This window comes from Chiloscyllium plagiosum, chromosome 12 (assembly GCF_004010195.1).
Source record: "Chiloscyllium plagiosum isolate BGI_BamShark_2017 chromosome 12, ASM401019v2, whole genome shotgun sequence".
Lineage (NCBI taxonomy): Eukaryota > Metazoa > Chordata > Chondrichthyes > Orectolobiformes > Hemiscylliidae > Chiloscyllium > Chiloscyllium plagiosum.
In genome coordinates this window covers 42,014,540-42,037,779 of record NC_057721.1, presented here as the reverse complement: position 1 = coordinate 42,037,779, position 23,240 = coordinate 42,014,540, and the positions used below count along the sequence as shown (strand labels likewise).

Here is a 23,240-nt window from a genome sequence, read left to right as displayed (position 1 = left end):
TCATTGGTGGATAGGATCAAGGAAAAACTCAAGGCTTTCTATGGGTATATCGGGAATAAAAGAATGAATAGAGCAAGATTAGGGCCAATCCAGGATAGTAGTGGGACGTTGTGCGAGGAGTCCAAGGAGATAGGGGAGGCGCTAAATGAATATTTTTTGTCAGTATTCCTACTGGAAAAAGACAATGTTGTTGAGAATACTGAGACATGGCTACTAGACTAGATGGGATTGACGTTCACATGGAGGTGGTGTTAGCAATTCTGGAAAGTGAAAATAGATTAGGACCCTGGCAGGATGGGATTTTTCTCAGGATTCTCTGGAAAGCGAGGGAGGAGATTGCTGAGCCTTTGGCTTTGATCTTTATGTAGTGAGCCTTACTTCAATTGTGGGTAAAGTGTTGGAAAAGGTTATAAGAGATGAGATTTATAATCTAGAGAGGAATAAGTTGATTAGAGATAGTCAACATGGTTTTGTGAAGGGCAGGTCATGCCTCACAAACCTTATCGAGTTCGTTGAGAAGGTGACCAAACAGATGGATGAGGGTAAAGTGTTGGATGTGGTATATTTGGATTTCAGTAAGGCATTTGATAAGGTTCCCCGCGGTAGGCTATCGCACAAAATACGGAGGCCTGGGATTGAGGGTGATTTAGTAGTTTGGATCAGAAATTGGCTAGCTGAAAGAAGATAGAGGGTGGTGGTTGATGGGAAAGGTTCATCCTGGAGTTCAGTTACTATTGATGTACCGCAAGGATCTGTTTTGGGTCCACTGCTGTTTGTTATGCTTATAAATGATCTAGATGAGGGTATAAAAGAATGGGTTAATAAAGTTGCGGATGACACTAAGGTCATGGAATTGTGGATAGTGCTGAAGGATGTCGCAGTTTACAGAGGGACATGGATAAGTTGTAGAGCTGGGCTGAGAGATGGCAAATGGAGTTTAATGCAGAAAATTGTGAGGTGATTCACTTTGGAAGGAGCAACAGGAACAAAGTGTACTGGGCTAATGGTAAGATTCTTGGTAGTGTAGATGAGCAGAGAGATCTCGGTGTCCACGTACATAGATCCCTGAAAGTTATCACCCAGGTTGATAGGGTTGTTAAGGCAGCTTACAGTGCGTTTTACTGGTAGAGGGATTGAGCTTTAGAGCTACAAAGTCATGCTGCAGCTGTGCAAAACTCTGATGTGGCCACATGTGGAGTATTATGTACAGTTCTGGTCACCACATTATTTGAAGGATGTGGACACATTGGAAAGAGTGCGGAAGACATTTACCAGGATGTTGCCTGGTATAGAGGGAAGGTTTTACGAGGAAAGGCTGAGGGACTTGAGGCTGTTTTCGTTAGAGAGAAGAAGGTTGAGAGGTGACTTAATAGAGACATATAAGATTTGTGAGAAGACTTGTAGCTCGGGTGCTCGTTGTTGTGGTCCTTTTCGCCGAGCTGGGAATTTGTGTTGCAGACGTTTCATCCCCTGTCTAGGTGACATCCTCAGTGCTTGGGAGCCTCCTGTGAAGCGCTTCTGTGATGTTTTCTCCGGCATTTGTAGTGGTTTGAATCTGCCGCTTCCGGTTGTCAGTTCCAGCTGTCCGCTGCAGTGGTCGGTATATTGGGTCCAGGTCGATGTGCTTATTGACTGAATCCGTGGATGAGTGCCATGCCTCTAGGAATTCCCTGGCTGTTCTCTGTTTGGCTTGTCCTATAATAGTAGTGTTGTCCCAGTCAAATTCATGTTGCTTGTAATCTGCGTGTGTGGCTACTAAGGATAGCTGGTGATTTCGTTTCATGGCTAGTTGGTGTTCATGGATGCGGATCGTTAGCTGTCTTCCTGTTTGTCCTATATAGTGTTTTGTGCAGTCCTTGCATGGGATTTTGTACACTACATTGGTTTTGCTCATGCTGGGTATCGGGTCCTTAGTTCTGGTGAGTTGTTGTCTGAGAGTGGCTGTTGGTTTGTGCGCTGTTATAAGCCTAGTGGTCACAGTAGTCTGGCTGTCAGTTCTGAAATGCTCTTGATGTATGGTAGTGTGGCTATTCGCCAAAAACAGATACCCACGCAATTTCATCAACAGATGCCTAAGGGAAAGACAACAGAACGAGGACATGCCGCAACCCAAAGAACTAACCACACTACCATACATCAAGAGCCTTTCCGAACTGAAGACAGCTAACGATCCACATCCATGAACACCAACTAGCCACGAAATGACACAACCAGCTATCCTTAGTAGCCACACACGGAGATGACAAGCAACATGAATTTGACTGGGACAACACTATTATTATAGGACAAGCCAAACAGAGAACAGCCAGGGAATTCCTAGAGAATTGGCACTCATCCACAGATTCAGTCAATAAGCACATCGACCTGGACCCAATATACCGACCACTGCAGCGGACAGCTGGAACTGACAACCAGAAGCGGCAGAATCAATCCACTATAAATGCCGGAGGAAAGATCACAGAAGCTCTTCACAGGAGGCTCCCAAACACTGAGGATGTCACCTAGACAGGGGGCGAAACATCTGCAACACAAATTCCCAGCTCGGCGAACAGAACCACAACAGACATATAAGATAATCAGAGAGTTAGATAGGGTGGACAGGGAGAGCCTTTTTCCAAGAATGGCGACGATGAGCATGAAGGGGCATAGCTTTAAATTGAGGGGTGATAGATATAGGACAGATGTCAGAGGTAGTTTCTTTACTCAGAGAGTAGTAAGGGCATGGAATGCAATAGTAGTAGTATACTCACCAACTTTAAGGGCATTTAATAGTCATCGGTTAAACATATGGATGAAAATGGAATAGGGTAGGTTAGATAGGCTTCAGATTGGTTCCACAGATCGGTGCAAGATCAAGGGCTGAAGGGGCCTATACTGCACTGTAATGTGCAATGTTCTATATTTTATTACATCTGAATCACTGCAAATGATAATCCAACCAATACTGAAATCCATATCTGTACACAAATCTCAGTAAAATTTAGCAATACCCAAAAAAAGTGTAACAGGAGTGATGAAAATGTGGTGCACCAGACATGGTTTCAGGGTATAAATGAAATGCACACATTATTTGTGCAAATACCTGAAAGCTTTTCAACAACGAGTATATTATTCATTTATAACAAACTTGCTTCTATTACATTACTCAATGAAATACTCTGTTTCTCCAATATAAAAGACACAATGAAACAAATCTTACCGATCTATTGCAATGACTCCCAGTGTCATCATACTGGCGGAGCTGATAAGCATGTACAGCAGGGCTGTGAAGTTGCACCACACCACCCCAAACATCCATTCTCGCTTGATGGAGCTTGCGATAACAAAAGGAAGCACCAGAATAGATAGCAGAAAATTTGAAAGTGTCAGACTGAAGACAAACTTATTGCTTGGTGTCAAGAGGTAAGATTTCTTGTAAAGAGTTATGACAATCACCAGGTTTCCCAAACAGATCAACACAGCAATGACAATGATAGCAACTGATTCTGCAATTATGACTCCACCATCTTCTTGTGAAGTGCTGTGTCCCACACTTCTATTGGCACTGGTGTTATAGTTCATTGTGAAGCTGTGGAACAGTGAGGCGATGGCATGCTTGAATGCTGAAGCAGAAATAAAACACAATTAATTATGTGGAACACAAAATACCGATACACTGAGGTAACATTATCTGTTGAAATCAAAAATAAGAGAAATGCTATCACATTTAAGAAATATTGGGAAAAAAAATTCCAAGCCCTGCAGAGATGGTTTTCAGAATGAGGGCTGGAGCAAATTATGAAACCGGTACTCACAGGTCGCTAACTAGGGGACAATTAAGGACCCACTTAGGGCAAGGCGGCTAAAGGGCTCGTGTAGCACCCATACCTCTGGGCCAGAAGATCTAAGGTAGAGTCCCACCTGCTCCAGAGACATTTCAATCTGATTAGAAAATATCGAGACAGTGCCAAGAGATTCCAAGCATCAGACTGTCCCTCCCCTTTATCTGCAGCAAGTGAGAGCGCGCCTCCTGGCAATGAACTGGAAAAGCAGGACACCCCTCATCTCACTGACCCCCCAATGAGGCACATGAAGCCTGGATCATGACTATTTCTCGACTTGCTTTAACAGTGTCTCCTGCTTCCAATTGGGGCTGCTATCTATTCATTGTACTGGACCCCTCAGTCAGTATCTTCTGCCTCTTAGAAGATTTCACTTTTATTTTTCTTTCACAGGATGCATGTTCCTGGCAAGGCCACCATTTAGAACATAGAACACCACAGCGCAGTACAGGCCCTTCCACCCTCGAAGTTGCGCCGACCTGTGAAACCAATCTGAAGCCCATCTAACCTACACTATTCCATCCTCATCCATATGCCCATCCAATGACCATGTAAATGCCCTTAAAGTTGGCGAGTCTACTACTGTTACAGGCAGTGTGTTCAATGCCCCTACTACTCTCTGAGTAAAGAAGCTACCTCAGACATTTGTTCTATATCTATCACTCATCAACTTATGTCCCCTCATGCTAGCCATCCGAGGAAAATGGCTCTTGCTGTCCATCCTATGTAACCCTCTGATTATATGTTGTAATTAAGTCGCCTCTCAACCTTAATCAATCTAACGAAAACAACCTCAGGTGCCCCAGCCTTTCCTCGAGAGACCTACCCTCCATACCAGGCAACATCCCAGTAAATCTCCTCTGAACCCCTTCCAAAGCTTCCACATCCTTCTTATAATGCGGTGACCAGAACTGTACGCAATACTCCCAAGTGCGGCTGCAACAGAGTTTCGTACAGCTGCAGCATGACCTCATGGTTCCAAAATGCAATCCTTCTACCAATAAAAGTTAACACACCATAGGCCTTCTTAACAAGCTGGGTGGCAACTTTCAAGGAACTATGTACCTACACACCAAGATGTCTCTGCTCATCTACACGACCAAGAACCTTTCAATTACCCAGTACTCTGCATTCCTGTTATTCCTTCCAAAGTGAATCACCTCACTTTTTCACATTAAACTCCATTTGCCATCTCTCAGCCCAGCTCCGCAGTTTATCTATGTCCCTTTGTAACCTACAATATCCTTTGTCACTATCCACAACTCTACAGACCTTAGCGTCATTCACAAATTTACTAACTCTATGCCCTCATTTGAATCATTTATAAAAATGACAAATAGCAGTGGACCCAAAACCGATCCTGGCGTTACACCACTAGTAACTGAACTCCAAGGTGAATATTTCCCATCAACCACTATGGAAGTTGCTCTAACAACTATGTAGTTAACTTAAGTGTTGTAATGCATGCACAGGATCATATTAGAGAGCTCCAGTAACAGATAATGGTAGGTAGTGCACTGTGATATGTTAGTTAAATCACTGATAGATGAGCTAATGCTGAAGACGATGGTGGTGCAACGTGATATGTTAAGTGTAATGAATCAGTGCGGCAGACAATGATTAGTTTATAGCGACAAAGCAAGCCAGTATGATTGGTTATGCTAATGCTATCAGATAACTGCAGAAAGACAAAGGACTGGTGGGCAAACAGGAAAAATACCTTCTGATTGCCACAGCTTTTTCTTAAATTTCATGAAGGATTTTCTGGATCTCCTGGTAATTTTCAGAGTATTGGGTGATTTTTCCACACCACCACCCTCTGTGGTGCCAATTTCCGATTCAAACCACTAAATCACCCTCAATCCCATGCCTCCACATTTTGTGCAATAGCCTACCGAAGGAAACCTTATCAAATGCCTTACTGAAATCCATATAGACCACATCCAACACTTTACCCTCATCCACCTGTTTGATCAATTTCTCAAAGAACTCTAAGTTTTGTGAGGCACGACCTACCCTTTACAAAACCATGTTGACTATCCCTATTCAACTTATTCCTTTCAAGATGATTATAAATCCTCTCTTTTAACCTTTTCCAAAACTTTACCTACAACCGAAGTAAAGCTCACTGGTTTATTACCAGGGTTATTGCTACTCCCCTTCTTGAACAAGGGAACATTTGCAATCCTCCAGTCTTCTGGCACTATTCCTGCAGACAATGACGACAAAGATGAAAGCCAAAGGCTCTGCAATCTTCTCTCTGGCTTCGCTGACAATCCTAGATTAAATCCCATCTGGACCAGCGGACTTCTATTTTCACATTTTCCAGAATTGCTAACACCTCCTCCTTGTGAACCTCAATCCCATCTAGTCTAGTAGCCTGTTTCTTAATATTCTCCTCAACAAATTGTCTTTTTCTAATGTGAAACTGATGAAAAGTATTCATTTAGTGCTGCCTCCATCTCCTCAGACTCCATGCACAACTTCCCACTACTATCCTTGATTGGCAGTAACCTTTCTCACGTCATTCATTTATTCCTGATATAGCTACAGAAAGCCTTAGAGTTTTCCTTGATCCTATTCACCAATGACTTCTCATGTCCCCTCTAGGCTCCTCTTAGCTCTCTCTTTAGGTCTTTCCTAACTGATTTTTAACTTTCAAGTGCCCTAACTAAGCCAACACATCTCACCCTAACAGAAGCCTTCTTCTTCCTCTTGACAAGAGATTCAACTTTCTTAATAAAGCACTGCTCCCGTGCTCAACAACTTCCTCCCTGCCTGACCGGTACATACTTAACAAGGATCCGCAGTAGCTGTTCCTTGAATAAGGTCCACGTTTCAACTCCCCTGCAGTTTCCTTCCCCATCCAATGAATCATAAATCCTGCTTAATTGCATTGTAATTGCCTTTCCCCCAGCTATAACTCTTTCCTGCAGTATATACCTATCCCTTTTCATCACTAAAGTAAACATAACCGGATCGTGGTCACTATCACCAAAGTGCTCATCGACCTCCAAGTCTAACACCTGGCCGGGTTCGTTCACCAGTACCAAATCTAATGTGGCCTTGCCCCTTGTTGGCCTATCTACATACTGTGTCAGGAAACTCTCCTGCACACACTGAACAAAAAAAATGACCCCCCTAAAGTACTTGAACTACCGTGTTTCCAGTCAATATTTGGAAAGTTAAAGACGCCCATAACAACTACCCTGTCACTTTCCCTCCTATCGAGGATCATCTTTGCTATCCTTTCCACTACATCTCTGGAACTATTCAGAGGCTTATAGAAAACTCCCAAAAGGGTAACCTCTCCTTTCCTGTTTCTAACCTCAGCCCATATTACTTCAGTAGACGAGTCCTCAAACGTCCTTTCTACAACGGTAATACTGTCCTTGACCAACAATACCAAATCCACCACCACTATCACCATCCCCCACACACACCCCCAACCCTTGCACCATTTTCTCTGTTCTTACTGAAACATCTAAATCCCGGAACCTGCAATAACAATTTCTCTCCCTGCTCTATCCATGTCTCTGAAATGGCCACAACATTAAAATCCCAGATACCAACCCATGCTGCAGGTTCACCCATCATATTCCAGATGATCCTGGTGTTGAAGTAGACACACTTCAAATAACTTGTCTGCCGGTGCCCTCTTACAACCCTGAAACTTTATTTCGGACCTCACTACCCTCAACCTCCTGTATACTCTAACTACAATTTAGGTTCCCATCCTCCTACTGGTTTCAAGATTTATTGTTCATCCTGAATTTCCCCTGAGAATGTGATGGTTAGTCACCTTCTTGAAGCCTGCAATCCTTCTGGGTTGAGTCACTCACAGTTCTATTTGGTTGGAAGTTCCAGGGTTTTGCTGCACTTGTGATATTAAAGAGTTAACTTGCTCTGCTGACCAGCAGGAAATTGGGTGACCTGAGACAAGGGTGGGATAGCTGACTTACAGGTAAATTTTAAGAAATTCCATTATCATCTCTTATTATCCAGAGCCATTTACATGGCTATTTCCTTGCCATTCACAGCCATTTACATCGTCATCTCCTAATATTTACATTTTCATCCCCTATTCAGAAATCACTAAGAACATTACAGTTGGAATTTGACTACTCCCTGTAGTTAAAAAAAAAATTTACAACCAATTTGACCATCAAGGGATGATTTACATTATTGTTTCTGGAGACAGTCAGGTCACTGCGTTGTGTCTTGAGTAGCATGTGACTGGGGGTGTGGGGGGAGGGAGAATGACTGGGGGCTGTCTTGTGGGCATTACTAACTGTGATGTAAAGATTTTGTATAAAAGGTCTATTTCCTTTGTTTAGGGAGAGCTTTGGCATGACTCTGCAAGCCCTGCAAGGTGCGTGTTAAAAGTTCCTCCAGAAAGTTTGTACTGTACTGTGCTGTCTTTAATAAAATTTTGGTTGCTCACAGAAGTTGGTGTGTTGCAGTTGCATCAAATGTGTAAGAACCTTAGGCAAAATAAATGAACACAATGACAGTGAAGGAACAGTGACAGAATTCCAACCCTACTTATTTCTATATCTGTCACTACAAATAAAACTCCACAACCCATTGAATCGTCAAATTTTTGTCAGTACAGAAAGCAGCCATTAAAGCTGAGTTGGTACCAGCTCCTGAAAGAGCTACCCAGCTAGAACCATCTCTGTAACCCTCTAAATTCAATCACCTTCAAATTCACATCCAGCTCTCTTATGGAATCTGCCTCCACCATTCTCACAGGCAGCACATTCCAAATCCTAACAACTCTGAGTAACAAAGTTTCTTTTCAACTCACTTCTAGTTCTCTTGCTGACAACCTTGAAACTGTGATGCCTACATACCACAACACAATTTTTTTTATTGAGAATCCCCATTGAGTGGAAGCAGGCCATTCGGCCCATTAAGTCCGCACTGACAGTCTAAACAGTATCCAAGCTAGACCCAACGCTCTCTCCCTGTAACCCTGTATTTCCCATGGCTAATCCACCTAACATACACAGCCCTGGACGTAATGGGCAATTTAGCATGGCCAATCCATTTAACCTGCATATCTTTAGACTGAGAGGGGAAACTGGAGCACTCAGAGGAAACCCACGCAGACAGGGGGAGAATGTGCAAACTCCAAATAGACAGTTACCCGAGACTGGAATTAAACCTGGGTTCCTGGTGCTGTGAGGCAGCAGTGCTAGCCACTGAGCCACCCCATGCTGCCCAAACTAAGCAGTTACTCAACCGTTCATTGTAATATTTCTGCAACTATTGGATTTGCTGAACTACATCATCACCTCCACCTTTGTTGCCAGAGTCCTCACTAAGATATTACCCTCTCTCAACCTACTCATCCTCTGATCTGGACATAATTTGCTTCCCTTAAGATGGGCGGCATGGTGGCTCAGTGGCTAGCACTACTGCCTCACAGCACCAGGGTCCCAGGTTTGATTCCAGCCTTCGGTGACTGTCTGTGTGGAGTTTGCACATTCTCCCTGTGTCTGCGTGGGTTTCCTCCGGGTGCTCCGGTTTCCTCCCACAGTCCAAAGATGTGCAGGTCAGGTCAATTGGCCATGTTAAATTGCCCATGATAGGTGCATTAGTAGGGGAATGGGTTACTCTTCGGAGGGTCAGTGTGGACTTGTTGGGCCGAAGGGCCTGTTTCAAATCTGTAGGTAATCTAATCTAATCAATGGGATTCAAATTGGAATAGACATAGTGGACCAATAGGTTAGTCAGCCGTCACTAAAATTGCACTGGGCTACAGAATGCATGACTGGGTTCTGCTCGTCTGTTATGACCATGGACAATTTTCGAATTCTAGGATTACAGTGACATTTATACTGGACTTTTAACCCAGAAACAGGAATCTGAATCCAGCCACAGGAACTGGGGACTCTAAATTAATAAATAAATCTTGAACTAGAAAAGATAGTATCAGCAGCAGTATTTCAGTCTTAGAGATGTCTTTCAGAAACCTGAAATCATTAACTGTAAAGAATATTATAGTAACCTTTTTATTTCTTGGTTTGCTGATTGTTTCACTTCTGCAGCCTGTTTCTGCCCCGATAGCTTTCTGAAATAGCAGCTGCTTTGTACATTCAAACTCTGGCAGAATTATTGTGTCAAGGCTCAACAATAGTAATTCTCAGCTCTTAACATGGGAAGATTCTCATGATGGTCCAAATCGGGTAGTAATGAGGCCTTTATATGCCTGCCATGTCGAGAACTGACAGGTTTGTTGCCTTTAAGAAAAATGTTAATTTCAGCGAAGGCTGTATCAGCCTAATTCATGTCAACTCCATGAAAATGACCCAGTCAATGTTGGACAGGAGATGCCAATGGTCAGTATCACTGTTTTTAAAAAGGGACCAATTTCGATACCTGAAAAAGCCCTAGGTATTTAATCATAAATGGAATTTAAACATGATTTGGGAATTTATAACATTTTGACTTTAAATAATGACTATTTAGTCACCTTGGCATTCAATGTGCCTGAGACAGAAGTCAACTTGTGCTTTATAGTCCTTCTCAATGTTTACAAACTTTGACAGCATTGATCACACTACCCTCCTTCAACAGATTGCCACCATCATTCAGCTGGATGGAATGGTGTTCACCTGGCTGCATTCAGATCTATTCAGCAGGAAGTACAGCATCACCTTAGTGGCTTCTCTTTCGGTTCTCATAATTCTAGTGTTCTCTGTGTTCCAATAAAATCAATTCATGGCCAACTATATTTATCATTTGCATTTTGTTGCAGAAGTTCAGTTCATCACTTACATATTTTAGAAAATAAAACACTTAAAAGTGGGAGGCCTTCAAAATTTAGAGGAGAATCTAGAGGCAGTAAGTTCCCATTAGTGTGAAGGGCAAGGCTGGTCGAAATCGGGAATGCTGGAGGACTAGAAACATTGAGGCTCTGGTCACAAAAAGGACCGAGGCAGATATAGACCACTGGGATCGAGTGAATCCCTTGAGGAGTATAATAGGACTATACCCGAGGGCAAAAAGGGGACACGAGTTAGCTTTGGCAAATAGCATTAAGGAGAACCAAAGAGACCCTACAAATACATTAAAGGGCAAAAGAATAACTAGAGAAAAATTAGGGCCCCTTAAAGATCAATAAGGCCACCTGTATGTGGGACTGCAGGATATGGCTGAGATACTAAACGAGTATTTTGCGTCGGTATTTATAATGGATAAGGATATAGAAGAGAGAGACTTGGAGAAATAAAACCGTGATATCTTGAAAAATGTCCACATTAACAAAGTGGTAGTGCTGGACACCTTAAAACACAAAGATGAATAAATCCGCATGTCATGTTGCAGCTGTACAGAACATTGGTTCAGCCACTTTTTGAATCCTGCATTCAGTTCTGGTCTCCTTGATATAGAAAGTTTTTGCGAAACTTGAAAGGGTGCAGAAAGCATTTACAAAGATGTTGCTGGAGTTGGAGGGTTTGAGCTAAACGGAGAGGCGGAATTGGCTGAGGCCATTTTCCTGAGTGTTGGAGGCTGAGTTGTGACCTTACAGAGGTTTATAAAATAATAAAAGGCGTGGATAGAATGAATATTCACGGTCTTTTATCCAGAGTGGGAGTGTCCAAAACTAGAGGGCATATGTTTAGGTAGGGGAGAGAAAGGTTTAAAAGGGACCCAAGGGGCAATTATTTCACAGGGTGTGTACATGGAATGAGCTGCCAGAGGAAATGGTGGAGACTGTTGCATTTTAAATGCTGTAATTGTATCTGGATGGGTATTTGAATAGGAAGAGTTTAGAGGGATATGAGCCAAATACTGGAAAATGATTAGATTAATTTAGGATACCTGGTCAGCATGGACAAGTTGGACTAAAGGATCTGCTTCTGTGCTGTACAAGCCTACGACTCTATGTCTTTAGTTTTAGGAATATATAAGTGCAGAATATTAAGCTGAGACACAGGTTACAAAAAAGGATTCAAATACACCTCAAACAAATGGCACTTTAAAAAGCTTGCCTGTGGGAAAACTGGCATAGACAGAATGGCACAAATTGCCTTCTTCAAATTGTGGTTCTGTTCATTTTAAAACAGAGTTGGAAATCTTCTAATGAAGCCAGAACAATGTACCTACCTCTGGCCCAAGAGGTCAGGTTCAAGCCCCAGCATCTGTCACAGCATTTGAGAAGGCTGTTTGAAATGATAATGGAGCTAGAGTCGTAACCGTGGATGCAGGTTTGCTTGCTGAGCTGGAAGGTTCATTTTCAGATGTTTCGTCACCATACTAGGTAACATCTTCAGTGAGCCTCCGGATGAAACACTGGTGGTATAGCTCACTTTCTATTGGTTTCCTTGGGTTGGTGCTGTCATTTCCTGTGGTGATGTCATTTTTCCTATGATGTCATTCCATATTCTCTCTCTCAGGGTGGTAAATGGGATCCACGTCAATATGTTTATTGATAGAGTTCCAGTTGGAATGCCGTGCTTCTAGGAATTCTCGTGCGTATCTCTGTGTAGCTAATCCTAGGATGGATGAGTTGTCCCAGTCGAAGTGGTGTCCTTCCTCATCTGTATGTAAGGATACTAGTGTGAGAGGGTCATTTCTTTTGTGCATAGTTGATGTTCATGTATCCTGGTGACTAGTTTTCTGTGTTTGTCCAATGCAGTTCTTACAAAGTATTTTGTAAATGACATTAGTTTTGATTGTTGTCTGTATAGGGTCTTTCAAATTCATCATGGTACCCAATGAACACAGTCTGCCGGATTTCTCAGTAACAAGCCCAAACAAGCAGACAAAACACATCCAGAAACCCTAGCCACTCTCCCCTACATCAAAGACATCTCTGAAATGACTGCCAAACTACTCAGACTCCTTGGCATCATGGTCACCCACAAACCCACCAATACACTAAAAGAGCAGTTGAAAGACCCTATACAGAAAATGAGCAAAACTAACGTCATTTACAAAATACCGTGCAAGAACTGTAACAAACACTGCATTGGTCAAAATAGGCAGAAAACTAGCCACCAGGATACATGAACACCAACTAGCCACAAAAAGACATGACCCACTCTCACCAGTATCCTTACATACGGAGAGGAAGGACACCACTTCAACTGGGACAACTAGGACAAGACAAACAGAGACACGCATGAGAATTCCTAGAAGCATGGCATTCCAACCGATATTCTAACACATTGATTTGGATCCCATTTACATCCTGGAAAAAAAAGGAAATGACATCACCACAGGAAGGGTTGGGATATCTTGTCGGCATGGATGGGTTGTACCGAATGGTTTGTTTTCATGATGTACATTTCTATGACTCTATAAATCACATCACCAACCCAAGGAAACCCAAATGCATAAATAGAAAGCAGGCTACACCACCAGTGCTTCATCCAGAAGCTCACTGAAGATGTTACCTAGTATGGTGATGAAACTTCTCAAAATGAACCTTCTAGCTCAGCGAGCAAACTGACAGCCAGAACCTAAACCTGAGCTACAAATCTTCTCAAAAATGGAGTCTTAACAGTATTAGTAATAAATTATTCATTTGCATTGTAGAATCAGAGTTGTGTTGAAGATAAAATAGTTTTTACACATTTGTTTATATAAGCCCAAACCCTACCAACATCGCAACAGAAGATAATAATTCAGGGTGGAGCCTTGGTGAGAAAGCACTGTTTACTTTATTTATACTTTTTTCAACAGAACAGGGTATTTCAGTTCAGATTTAATTAGGGAAATATAACTGGAAGACTTGCTCTAGTTTTCAACCAGTACAAGAAATCTACAGCAGGTCTTGTACAATCTTGTGGTACAGTACAAGATTATGAGAAGCTGAGGTAAAGTGGATAGCCACACACTTTTGCCCAGGGTGGAAATGGCTATCACAAGAGGGCAGAATTTTAAGGTGACTGAGAAACGTTTAGAGGTAGGTTCTGCACACAGTGTGGTGTGCGCGTGGAATGCAATGCCAGCAGTAGAAGACGACTTGGGTACATTAGGGACATTTAAGCAACTCTGGGATAGGCACATGAAAGATAGTAAAATGGAGGGCATGTAGGTTAGTCTGATTTTAGAGTAGGATAAAAGGCACAACTGTACTATTCTATGTTCTAAATCAGTCAGCTGAAATAGTGACCTTGGAAACTGTTATACTGAATCAATAGAGTGGGGAAAAAAAGCAGTCTTTGTTATGTCCATAGCCAGGGCAAGGAACTGAACAATCCAGTCAGGAGGTCTTTCAAGAAAGCTGGAAGATTGCTCTTCCACAAACTAAATGAAGGATGCCCATCCACTTGGCTCCTTAGTGAACAGTTAGACTGTTATACAAATTAAAGTAAATTCCAGAGGTTTGCAGCATACCTTTTGGGTTGGTTTCAGCAAAAGTTAGTGAATCTTCAAGATTTCACAAGATCAAAGAAGTTTTTAGACACTATTGTGTTAACTTAGTGGTGTTGGCTTTATATCTCTATTTACACAATAAAAGTTGCTTTTTGTTGAAGAGAGAGTGAATCTTCTGGCATAGTTATGTTAGTTGCTGGGTGATCACACATCTTTAATTCTTAATGGTCCCTAGAGTTGTAACAGTTACCTCTTGGCAGCATCATCTGAAAACACAATTAGTTTTCCCATGCTTGGTGACGAGGCCAGGCCTCACGCCACTCCTCGCCACTATTACTAAATTATCAGGTTATATTTTACATCCTGCACTGGATGAACAAACATTTCCTCCAATTAACTACTAGGAATGGATGTAGGTTGCCTCGCTGAGCTGGAAGGTTCATTTTCACCATACTAAAACATTTTCAGTGTGCCTCTGGGTGAAGCACTGGTGGTCATACCGGTTTTCTATTTATGTGCTTGGGTTGGTGATGTCATTTCCTGTGGTGATGTTATTTCCTGTTCTTTTTCTCAAGGTGTGGTATTCTTCTCAAAATTCACTAACTACTGGGAAATTTGAAGGCAAGTTTACAGCCACTTTTTTAGTGCCTGTTCCAAAATCCATTCCTTAGCTACCACTCCATGTCTTTCTTTGGCAAGCAGCAAGGCCTTCAACAAGGTTCCACATGATAGACTGATTAGTAAGGTTAGATCACAAGGGATCCGGGGTAGCTAGCCAACTAGACACAAAATTGGCTTAACAGTGAAAGACAAAGGATGGTGGTAGAGGGTTGTTGTTCAGACTGGAGGCCTGTGACCTGTGCAAGGATGGGTGCTGGGTTCATTGTTGTTTATGATTTGGATGGCATGGCTAGTAAGTTTGAAGATGACACCAAAACTGGTGGCACAGTGGACAGTGCAGAAGATTATCCAAGAGTACAAGATTAGATTAGATTCCCTACAGTATGGAAACAGGCCCTTTGGCCCAACAAGTCCACACCGACCCTCTGAAGAGTAACCCACCCAGACCCATTCCCCATATTTACCCCTGACTAATGCACCTAACACTATGGGGAAGTTAGAAAATTCATCTGATCTGCACAGTTTTTTGGATTATGGGAGGAAACCAGAGCGCCGGAGAAAGTGCAAACCCCACACAGCTGCCCAAGGACGGAATCAAACCGGAGTCCCTAACGCTGTGAGGCAGCAGTGCTAACCACTGAGCCACCGTGTCACTCTTCTGGGATCTTGATCCAGTGGGACAGGGACCGACAGATTGAGTTTAATACAAATAAATCTGAGGTTTGCATTTTGATAAGAGAAACCAGGGTAGGACTTACAGTTATTGGTAGGACCCTGGGGAGTGTTGTCAAACAGAGAAAGCAATGGGTGCAGATGCATCGTTCCTTCGAAGTGGCATCACAGATAGACAAGATGGTGAAGGCGACATTTGGCGCACTTGCCTTCATTGGTCACAGCACAGGAATTGGAATATGATACAGCTATACAAGGCTTTAGTAAAGCCCCATCTGAAGTACTCCACATAATTCTGGTCAACCTACTATAGGGAGAGTGTTATTAAACTGGAAAAGGTGCAAAAAAATGTATAAGGATGTCACCGAGATGTAGCATTTGAGTTATAAAGAGAGGCTAGGACGTTTTTATCCTCTGGAGATTAGGAGGCTGAGGGTTGATCTCAGAGGTTTATAAAGTCATGAAGGGTATAGACAAGGTGAATAGTCAGTCTTTTCCCCAGGGTAAGCGAGTACAAAACTAGAGGACATAGGTTTAAAAAGGGACCTGCGGGACACAGAGGGTGGTGCACTATATGGATAAACTTCCAGAGGAAGTGGTAAAGGAGAGTACAATTGCAACATTTGAAAAACATTTGGACAGATACATCAATAGGAAAAGTTTAGATATAGGTCAAATGCAGACAAATGGGACTAATTCTGTTCAGGAAAGTAGTCAGCATGAATAACTTGGGCTAAAGGGTCTGTTTCTATGCTACCAAGTCTCAGTTAACACTGACCTGTTCAGAGCCTCGGTGTCACAACTGCCCTCAGGATAGGCTTTCAGCCATATCTACCTATCAGTAAGAATTTCATTTTTCAGCTCCATATCATACGACTTTGCTCTAATTCTGCTGCTGAAATATTCATTCATGCCTTTTTCCCTTCTACACCTGACTATTCCAACAAACACCTGGCCAGTTGTCCACATTCTACTCTCCATAAAGTTGAGGTCATCTGTCACACAGCAGCTCCCACCCTTTAGTCACACTCAGCCCCAGTCATCTATGCACCTCTGTGCTCACTGACCTACTTCGGTTTTTGGTTAAGCAAGACCTCAATTTTAACATCAGTTATCAGTTTCAAACTCATCATGGCCACTTCCAATTCTAACTCTGCACCTTCCACCAGCCCTACAATCCTGCAAAATGGTCTTATTCATGTAATTTGGCTCTCCAGAACATTTTCAACAGCATTCCTGACTGCCTTGAACTTCTTGGGGCCTAAACGCTGGTATTTCTTCCACATAAACCCCTTTACCTCTCTTTCTTACTTTAAAATCCCTTAAATCCAATTGCTTGGAGCCAGTCTTTAACCAGCTGCTTTATCCTGTCATAGTTAGTTCAGTCTCTAATGCTGTTATGGGCAGCACGGTGGCACAGTGCCACCTCAACGCCAGAGACCTGGGTTCAATTCCCACTTCAGGTGACTGACTGTGTGGAGTTTGCACGTTCTCCCCGTGTCTGTGTGGGCTTCCTCCGGGTGCTCTGGTTTCTTCCCATAATCCAAAGATGTGCAGGTTAGGTGAATTGGCTATGCTAAATTGTCCGTAGTGTTAGGTGAAGGGGTAAATGTAGGGGAATGGGTGTGGGTGGGTTGCGTTTTGGTGTGGATTTGTTGGGCTGAAGGGCGTGTTTCCACACTGTAAGTAATCTAATCCAAAACAATCTTTTCCCTTTGGCTGAATATTATTGTCTGTCTGGTCAATGTTGTGAAGCACTTTGGAATATTTCACCATGTCGAAATGGTATATCAATGCAGGTCGTCAGAATTATTTCAATTCCAACTTTTACTTTTTGTGACTATTTTAAGAGCTTATACAGACGAATTCCAGGATTTTTCTTTTCAACATATACAGGTCGCTAACACTTTACATTTGGCTTTAAGCATTCACAACTGCTCACAATTTTTCTGGGAATGCTGAATAATTGTTAAATGAGTGATGGGGGGTCAAAACGGGTTGGGGACTAAGATGAGAAATGAGATATTCAAGTGTAATTTCTTTCTACACTCAAGAAAAGGCAAGGTTAAATGGGTACTTTACAGTCGCACAGAATGGCAGGATTTATCCTAATACTAGTTTTTCAAAATAGTTTTATCGTTAAAGACCAAAACTGCCTTCTATTTCGGAGGTAAAGGCCCGAGCATACTTCACGAATTGATGCCAACCACCTCTATCCAACCCCCGCCTGCCCCAAAATCAAAACGGAGTAATTGCGGATCTTTCTCCTTCTAGCAGCGAGACATCCGCCCTTCCAACCCTTCACTTTCTTTAATATAGTCAATAAAGGCGTTTCTTTTTGCTACGAATTGCTATATTTAAACGCGACAACAGCGCTTTGCTCTTCACAAGCAACGACCCCTCCCCAATGCATCGAATTCACTCTCATTCCCCTCTGCAACCGTCTTGGTAAAAATAAAGAAAAACCGAATCCATAAATCGTCTTTGTATTTAGCTTAACTCCAGAAGTGCTGCGAATTGTATTCCTTTTCAAGAAGTTTTAAGAAATAACAGTTAACAGAGGCAGTTTCAGTTTTCAGTCTCCAAGCCACATACCCTCGCGACTGAAACAACCAGCAGTTTCCTTTGTCTCAACTCAAAGGAACTTCAGAGCTTTCACTTTTTCCTTTTCATCCCTAAGTAAAATTTTCATTAACGTCATGTCTCACCTTCTGTACGGACTCAATTCATTTATCCGTTTCCAGGTTTGTTCATGTCTTCTCTAAGGCTTTTTCCTTCCTCCCTCTTGCTCGCTCCCCCTCCCAAAATCCTACGCTGCACAAAGCAGCAGCGATGGTGATGCTGGTGGTGGTGTGTGCAATGGCGCCGGGCTGAGAGACTATCCCAGCTCACGCTGTGGGTGGTCTGCCACTCCAACACACTGGAGAGGGACAAGCTGTCAACACACAACCAACAAACTTTCCACAGCTACCCGGGAACCGGCTCAACAAACCAACCGGCCACCCTGACCTCCCTTTAGATATCAACTTAAAACACATTTCAATTTTTTTGGTTTAAATTTGTTAAATATCGAACCGCCCCGTTAATCCCTCTAAATATTCTAGGCAGGGAGCAGTGAAATATAAGATTTCAAAAACTCCTATTTTCCACTCAGTTTTGCTCGACCGCGCTCTGTCCACTTCACGACTAACAAAAGGCACTCATTCAGCACCCAGTGAGATCAAACATTCCCGCAAGTTTCCACACCTCCTTCCCGTGTTCCCAGGCACACCAATCACAACAGGGAACCTCCATAATTTATGCTACTATGGCGGATCTTTATTCACATTTCTACATCCCCCTTTTGTCATTTCCCCACCTCAACCTGTCAAGGGGAATCTCCCTCTTTGTCCTCACCACAATAAGTCAAAATTAACGTCCCATTTCAGTTATTGAATTGCTGGTTTAATGAAGGATGCAAAGAACAAGAACACTACGTATGTTTTTTTTATTGGGACTTAGGCATTTCCAGAGCTGAACTGACTTCTTAAACCGCTGAAGTCCACATGCTCTGGGTTGACCTATAACAACATTGAAGTGCAAAGTTAAAAATCACATAACACCAAGTTATAGTCCAACAGGTTTAATTGGAAGCACTAGCTTTAGGAGCACCATTCTTTCATCAGGTGACAACCACCTGATGAAGGAGCTGTGCTCCGAAAGCTAGTGCTTCCAAAAACAGTTGGGCTATAACCTGGTGTTGTGTGATTTTTAACTTTGTACACTCCAGTCCAACACCGGCATCTCCAAATCCTGAACATTGAGGTAGGGGAATTCCGGCATTTTGGCCCAACGATAGTGAAGGAGAGTCAATATATTTCCAAGTCAGGATGAGTGGCTTGGAGGGAAACTTGTAGATGACAGTATGTCCATGTATCTGCTGCTCTTGTCCTTCTGGGTGGAAGTGGTTGTGGTGGCTTGGAAAGTTTTACCTTAGGATCTTCGGTGGATTTCTGTATTGCGTTTTGTAGGTAGTACACACTGCTACTGGGTGTAGAGAGATTGGATGTGGTGCCAATCAAGCAGACTACTTTGTCCTTGATGTGTTAAGCTTCTTAAATGTTGTAAGAACAATATTCATCCAGGCAAGTGGGGAATATTCCATCACACTTCATACTTGTAGATAGTCACTCACTGGCTTGCCCTACCCTCTGACCTATGGTAACCCCCAGGATGTTTATTGTATGGGATGCAGTGATGGTAGTTCCATTGTATTTCAAAGAGACATTGTCTCTTATTGAGGGTGGTCTTTGCCTGGCATTTGTGATGGGAATGTTACTTTTCAATTTTTGCCCTAACCTGGATATTGTCCATGTCTTGTTGCGGTTGAACATGGATTGATCAGTATCGGAGTAGTGAATGGTGCTAAACATTGTGCAATCACTTGTGAACATCCCCACTTGTGATCTTAAGATGGAGGGAAGGACATTAATGAAGCATCTCCAACAACCACAACCATCTTCATATGTTCCAGGTGTGACTCTAACCAGTGAAGAGTCTGCCCTGAGTTCCATTGATGCCAGTTTTGCAAGGGCTCTTCAATGCCACACTCGGCCAAATGCAGCCTTGATGTTAAGGGCTGTCACTTTCAGCTCACTTCTGGAATTTAGCTCTTTTGTCCATGTTTGAACCAAGGTTGTAATGAGGTCAGGAGCTGAGTGGCCCTGGCAGAACCCAAACTGGGTACTGCTGGATTGGATTTGTGCTGCTTTTTTGGCATCTACAATGTGCTAAGTTGCCCAATGTTGAAGGTGTTCTGGAACAGTTTGGCTCAGTTCCACATAGAACAAGAAACAGTCCAGCATAGAAAAAGGACCTTCAGTCAACTATGTCTGTGCTGACCACGATGGAATTTTAAATTAATCCCGTATCCCTTTATTTCCTGTCTGTTTGTGTGGCTGATTAAATGCCTCTTTTATGTTGCTATAGTATCTACTTTTACCATATCCTCTGACAGCACATTCCAGATGCCAGCACCCTCTGTCTAAAAACGTTTGCCTCATACATCTCCTTTAAACTTTCCTCTTCTCGCCTTAAATCTATGCCCTGAAGTATTTGACATTTCCACCCTTGGGAAAAAGACTCAAACTATCCAATCTATCAACCTCTGACACTCTAGTGAAAACAGCCCAAGTTTGTACAATTTCTTCTTCAAGCTAATATACTCCAAACAAGACAACATCCTGGTAAACCTTTTTTGCATCCTCTCCAAAGCCTCCATTCCCTTCCTATAGTGTGGGTGACCTTAACTGTGCATATTACTCCAAATGTAATCTAACTGAAGTTATTTTTTGCTGCAATGAGTTGCCAACCTTTATACTCAATGCCCCAAGTATGCTGTATGCCTTCTTTATGACCTTATCCACTTGTGTTGCCATTTACAGGGAGTCATGGATTTGCAACCATGATTCCTCTGTATATCAATGCTCTTGAGGTTGTTGCTATTTACTGTATACTTTCCTCTTGCATTTAATGTCTGAAAATGCATTATCTCATACTTGTCCAGGTTACACACCATCTGCTATTTCTCTGCTCAACTTTTCAACCGATCGGTTCTTTCTGTATCCTCTGCCAACCTTCCTCACTATCGAAAATGCTACCAATTTTCAGGTCATCTGCAAACTTAATCAGAACAACTACATTTTCATCCATTTATACATGTTACAAGCAATAGTGATCCCAGTACTGATCCTTATGGATAACCACTGGTCACATAACTCCAATCAGAAAATCTCCCCTACACAACTACCTCTGTCTTTTATGACCAAACGGATTTTGTATCCACTTACCAATTCCATGTGACTTAATGTTCTAGACCAGCTCATCATGAGGGACTTGTCAAATGTTTTAATAAAATTCATATAGATAACATCCATTGCCCTACTCTCAATTATCTGTCACTTCCTCAAAAATCAATGAAATTTGAGAGGCAAAACTTTCCCCTGCATAGGGCTACGCATCTTAGTGATACAAAGCAAAGAACTGTGGATGCTGAGGATCTGAAACAAAAATAAATAGCTAACGAAATTCAGTTGACTAGGCAGTAACCTTAGAGAGAAAGTAGAATTAACATTTCAAGTCCAGTGAACTTTCTTCAGAAATGAACTTGCTGGACATGAAATATTAACTCTGTTTCTCTTCACAGATGCTGCTAGACCTGCTGAGTTTTTCCAGCAATTTCCAGTTTTAAGCCTTCAGTTTTATTCATGAAAGCACCAGCACTTTGTCAAAGGTATTAAAGAATTGACAATCAAAGCTGGACTTTTTCAGTCATCCACAACCTGTGGTTGAATAAAAGCATCTGAATCTCAAATTCCAGTACTTCACATCACTTTTAACCTGAAAGTAGGTGGATGAACAGCACCTCATTTTCCCCTTGCAGACTCTGCAGCCTTCAAGACTCATCATGGAGTTCAATAGTTTTAGGGGCTAAGCATGTCCTTGTCCCAACCCCCAGGCTTTGTCGTTATGTGCTGCTGCCTTAAACAATCCATGGTCAGCCACTAAAGGTTGAATTTTCCATCAGGGTGACCTTTATCCATTCCTTTGTCTGCCCAACTGTTAATTGCTCTCTGGGCACCATCCCCACTTGTTGTTAATTTCTCCCCCTGCCCCATCTTCAGCATATATACCAACCTTTTCCTAATCCCAATCAAGAATGAAATGGAACAGGGGACCAAGACAGCTTTGAAATAGCATTAGGTGCTGTTGATGGACAGAAAAGTTGAATGTGGATCTCAGGATGGGGGTGGGAATAGCTGTCAATAGAACTATTGTATGCCAAGGAGATACCTGTAATACTGAGTGGATTCAAATTTTGAACAATCGAATTTCAGTTGGAATCCACATGGGATAAGGTGGATCCACAGTTACCGAGGAAGGTGGTGGAGCTGTTAAAATTAGTTTAAGTAAATGCTTTTTCAAAGACTCAGAAGGAAATAGAAAGCAATGAAGGTGAACAAGCTAAATGACTAAATGAAGATCCAGGAGAGAATAACATAATTTCTTCAAAATGGGTGGATCTGGCAGAGACCGGGCAGTGAAATAACTGCACAAATAAAAGCAAAATACTACAGATGCTGAAAATCTGTTTCAAGTTCAAAGTTGGAACTTGAGTTCAGAAGAATCTCTGGGTTTAAGGTGTTAACTGTTTCTCTTTCTAGAGATTGCCAGATCTGCTGAGTTTTTTTCAGTAGTCTTATTCATATAAAAAATATATATGCTTGCCACACCATTTCAGATGACAGCTGACAGTCAACCCGAATACCTTGGGTCTGGAATGACATATAGGCTAGAATACAATGGCATATTTCCTTCTCTAAAGAATGACCCTAAAGTACTGATGACAGGTTTTTAATTTTGTATTTGTTTAATTGCAGTCCCACGAGTTAGTCTCTGCTGACATACTTTCCACGATAATCTAGCTATAGATATTCAGCTCAAGCTTAGATGGGATAAGATTCTGTTATTCTGTCCCATATCCCAGATGGGATATGGGACAGAATAGCAGAAAGCTTCTGCATTCAGTGCAGTTATATTTCAGATTGCAGTTTGAGTTCATTTCCTATCTAAAACCTTCAAATTATGAAAAACCAAATTGAGAAACTTGTATAAAATTTTACCAATGGATTACTTAATCAGTCCTAGCACATTAGCTAAAACATTAACTTGAATTTGCAACTGTTCTTTTTCAAGTGATTAAAGTAATTAGGTTTTAAAAGTATTGATTTAAAGTTGTGCTCAGGATTAGTT

General features: G+C 42.1%; 1 protein-coding gene across 2 annotated transcripts in view; it reads right to left on the bottom strand.

Moving 5' to 3' along the window:
• Positions 1-18,751, bottom strand: part of gpr161a (G protein-coupled receptor 161a) — a 39,220-nt gene extending 20,469 nt beyond the window's left edge. Inside the window, exons 1-2 of one of the 2 annotated variants that reach the window (XM_043700886.1) lie at positions 18,696-18,751; positions 3,200-3,602 (exon numbers count right to left, since the gene is read on the bottom strand). In XM_043700886.1, the coding sequence (XP_043556821.1) occupies positions 3,200-3,561 (362 nt within the window). In that variant the 5' untranslated portion in view covers positions 3,562-3,602; positions 18,696-18,751. The other variant, XM_043700885.1, reaches the window with a different exon arrangement.
• Positions 18,752-23,240: the final 4,489 nt, after the last annotated feature.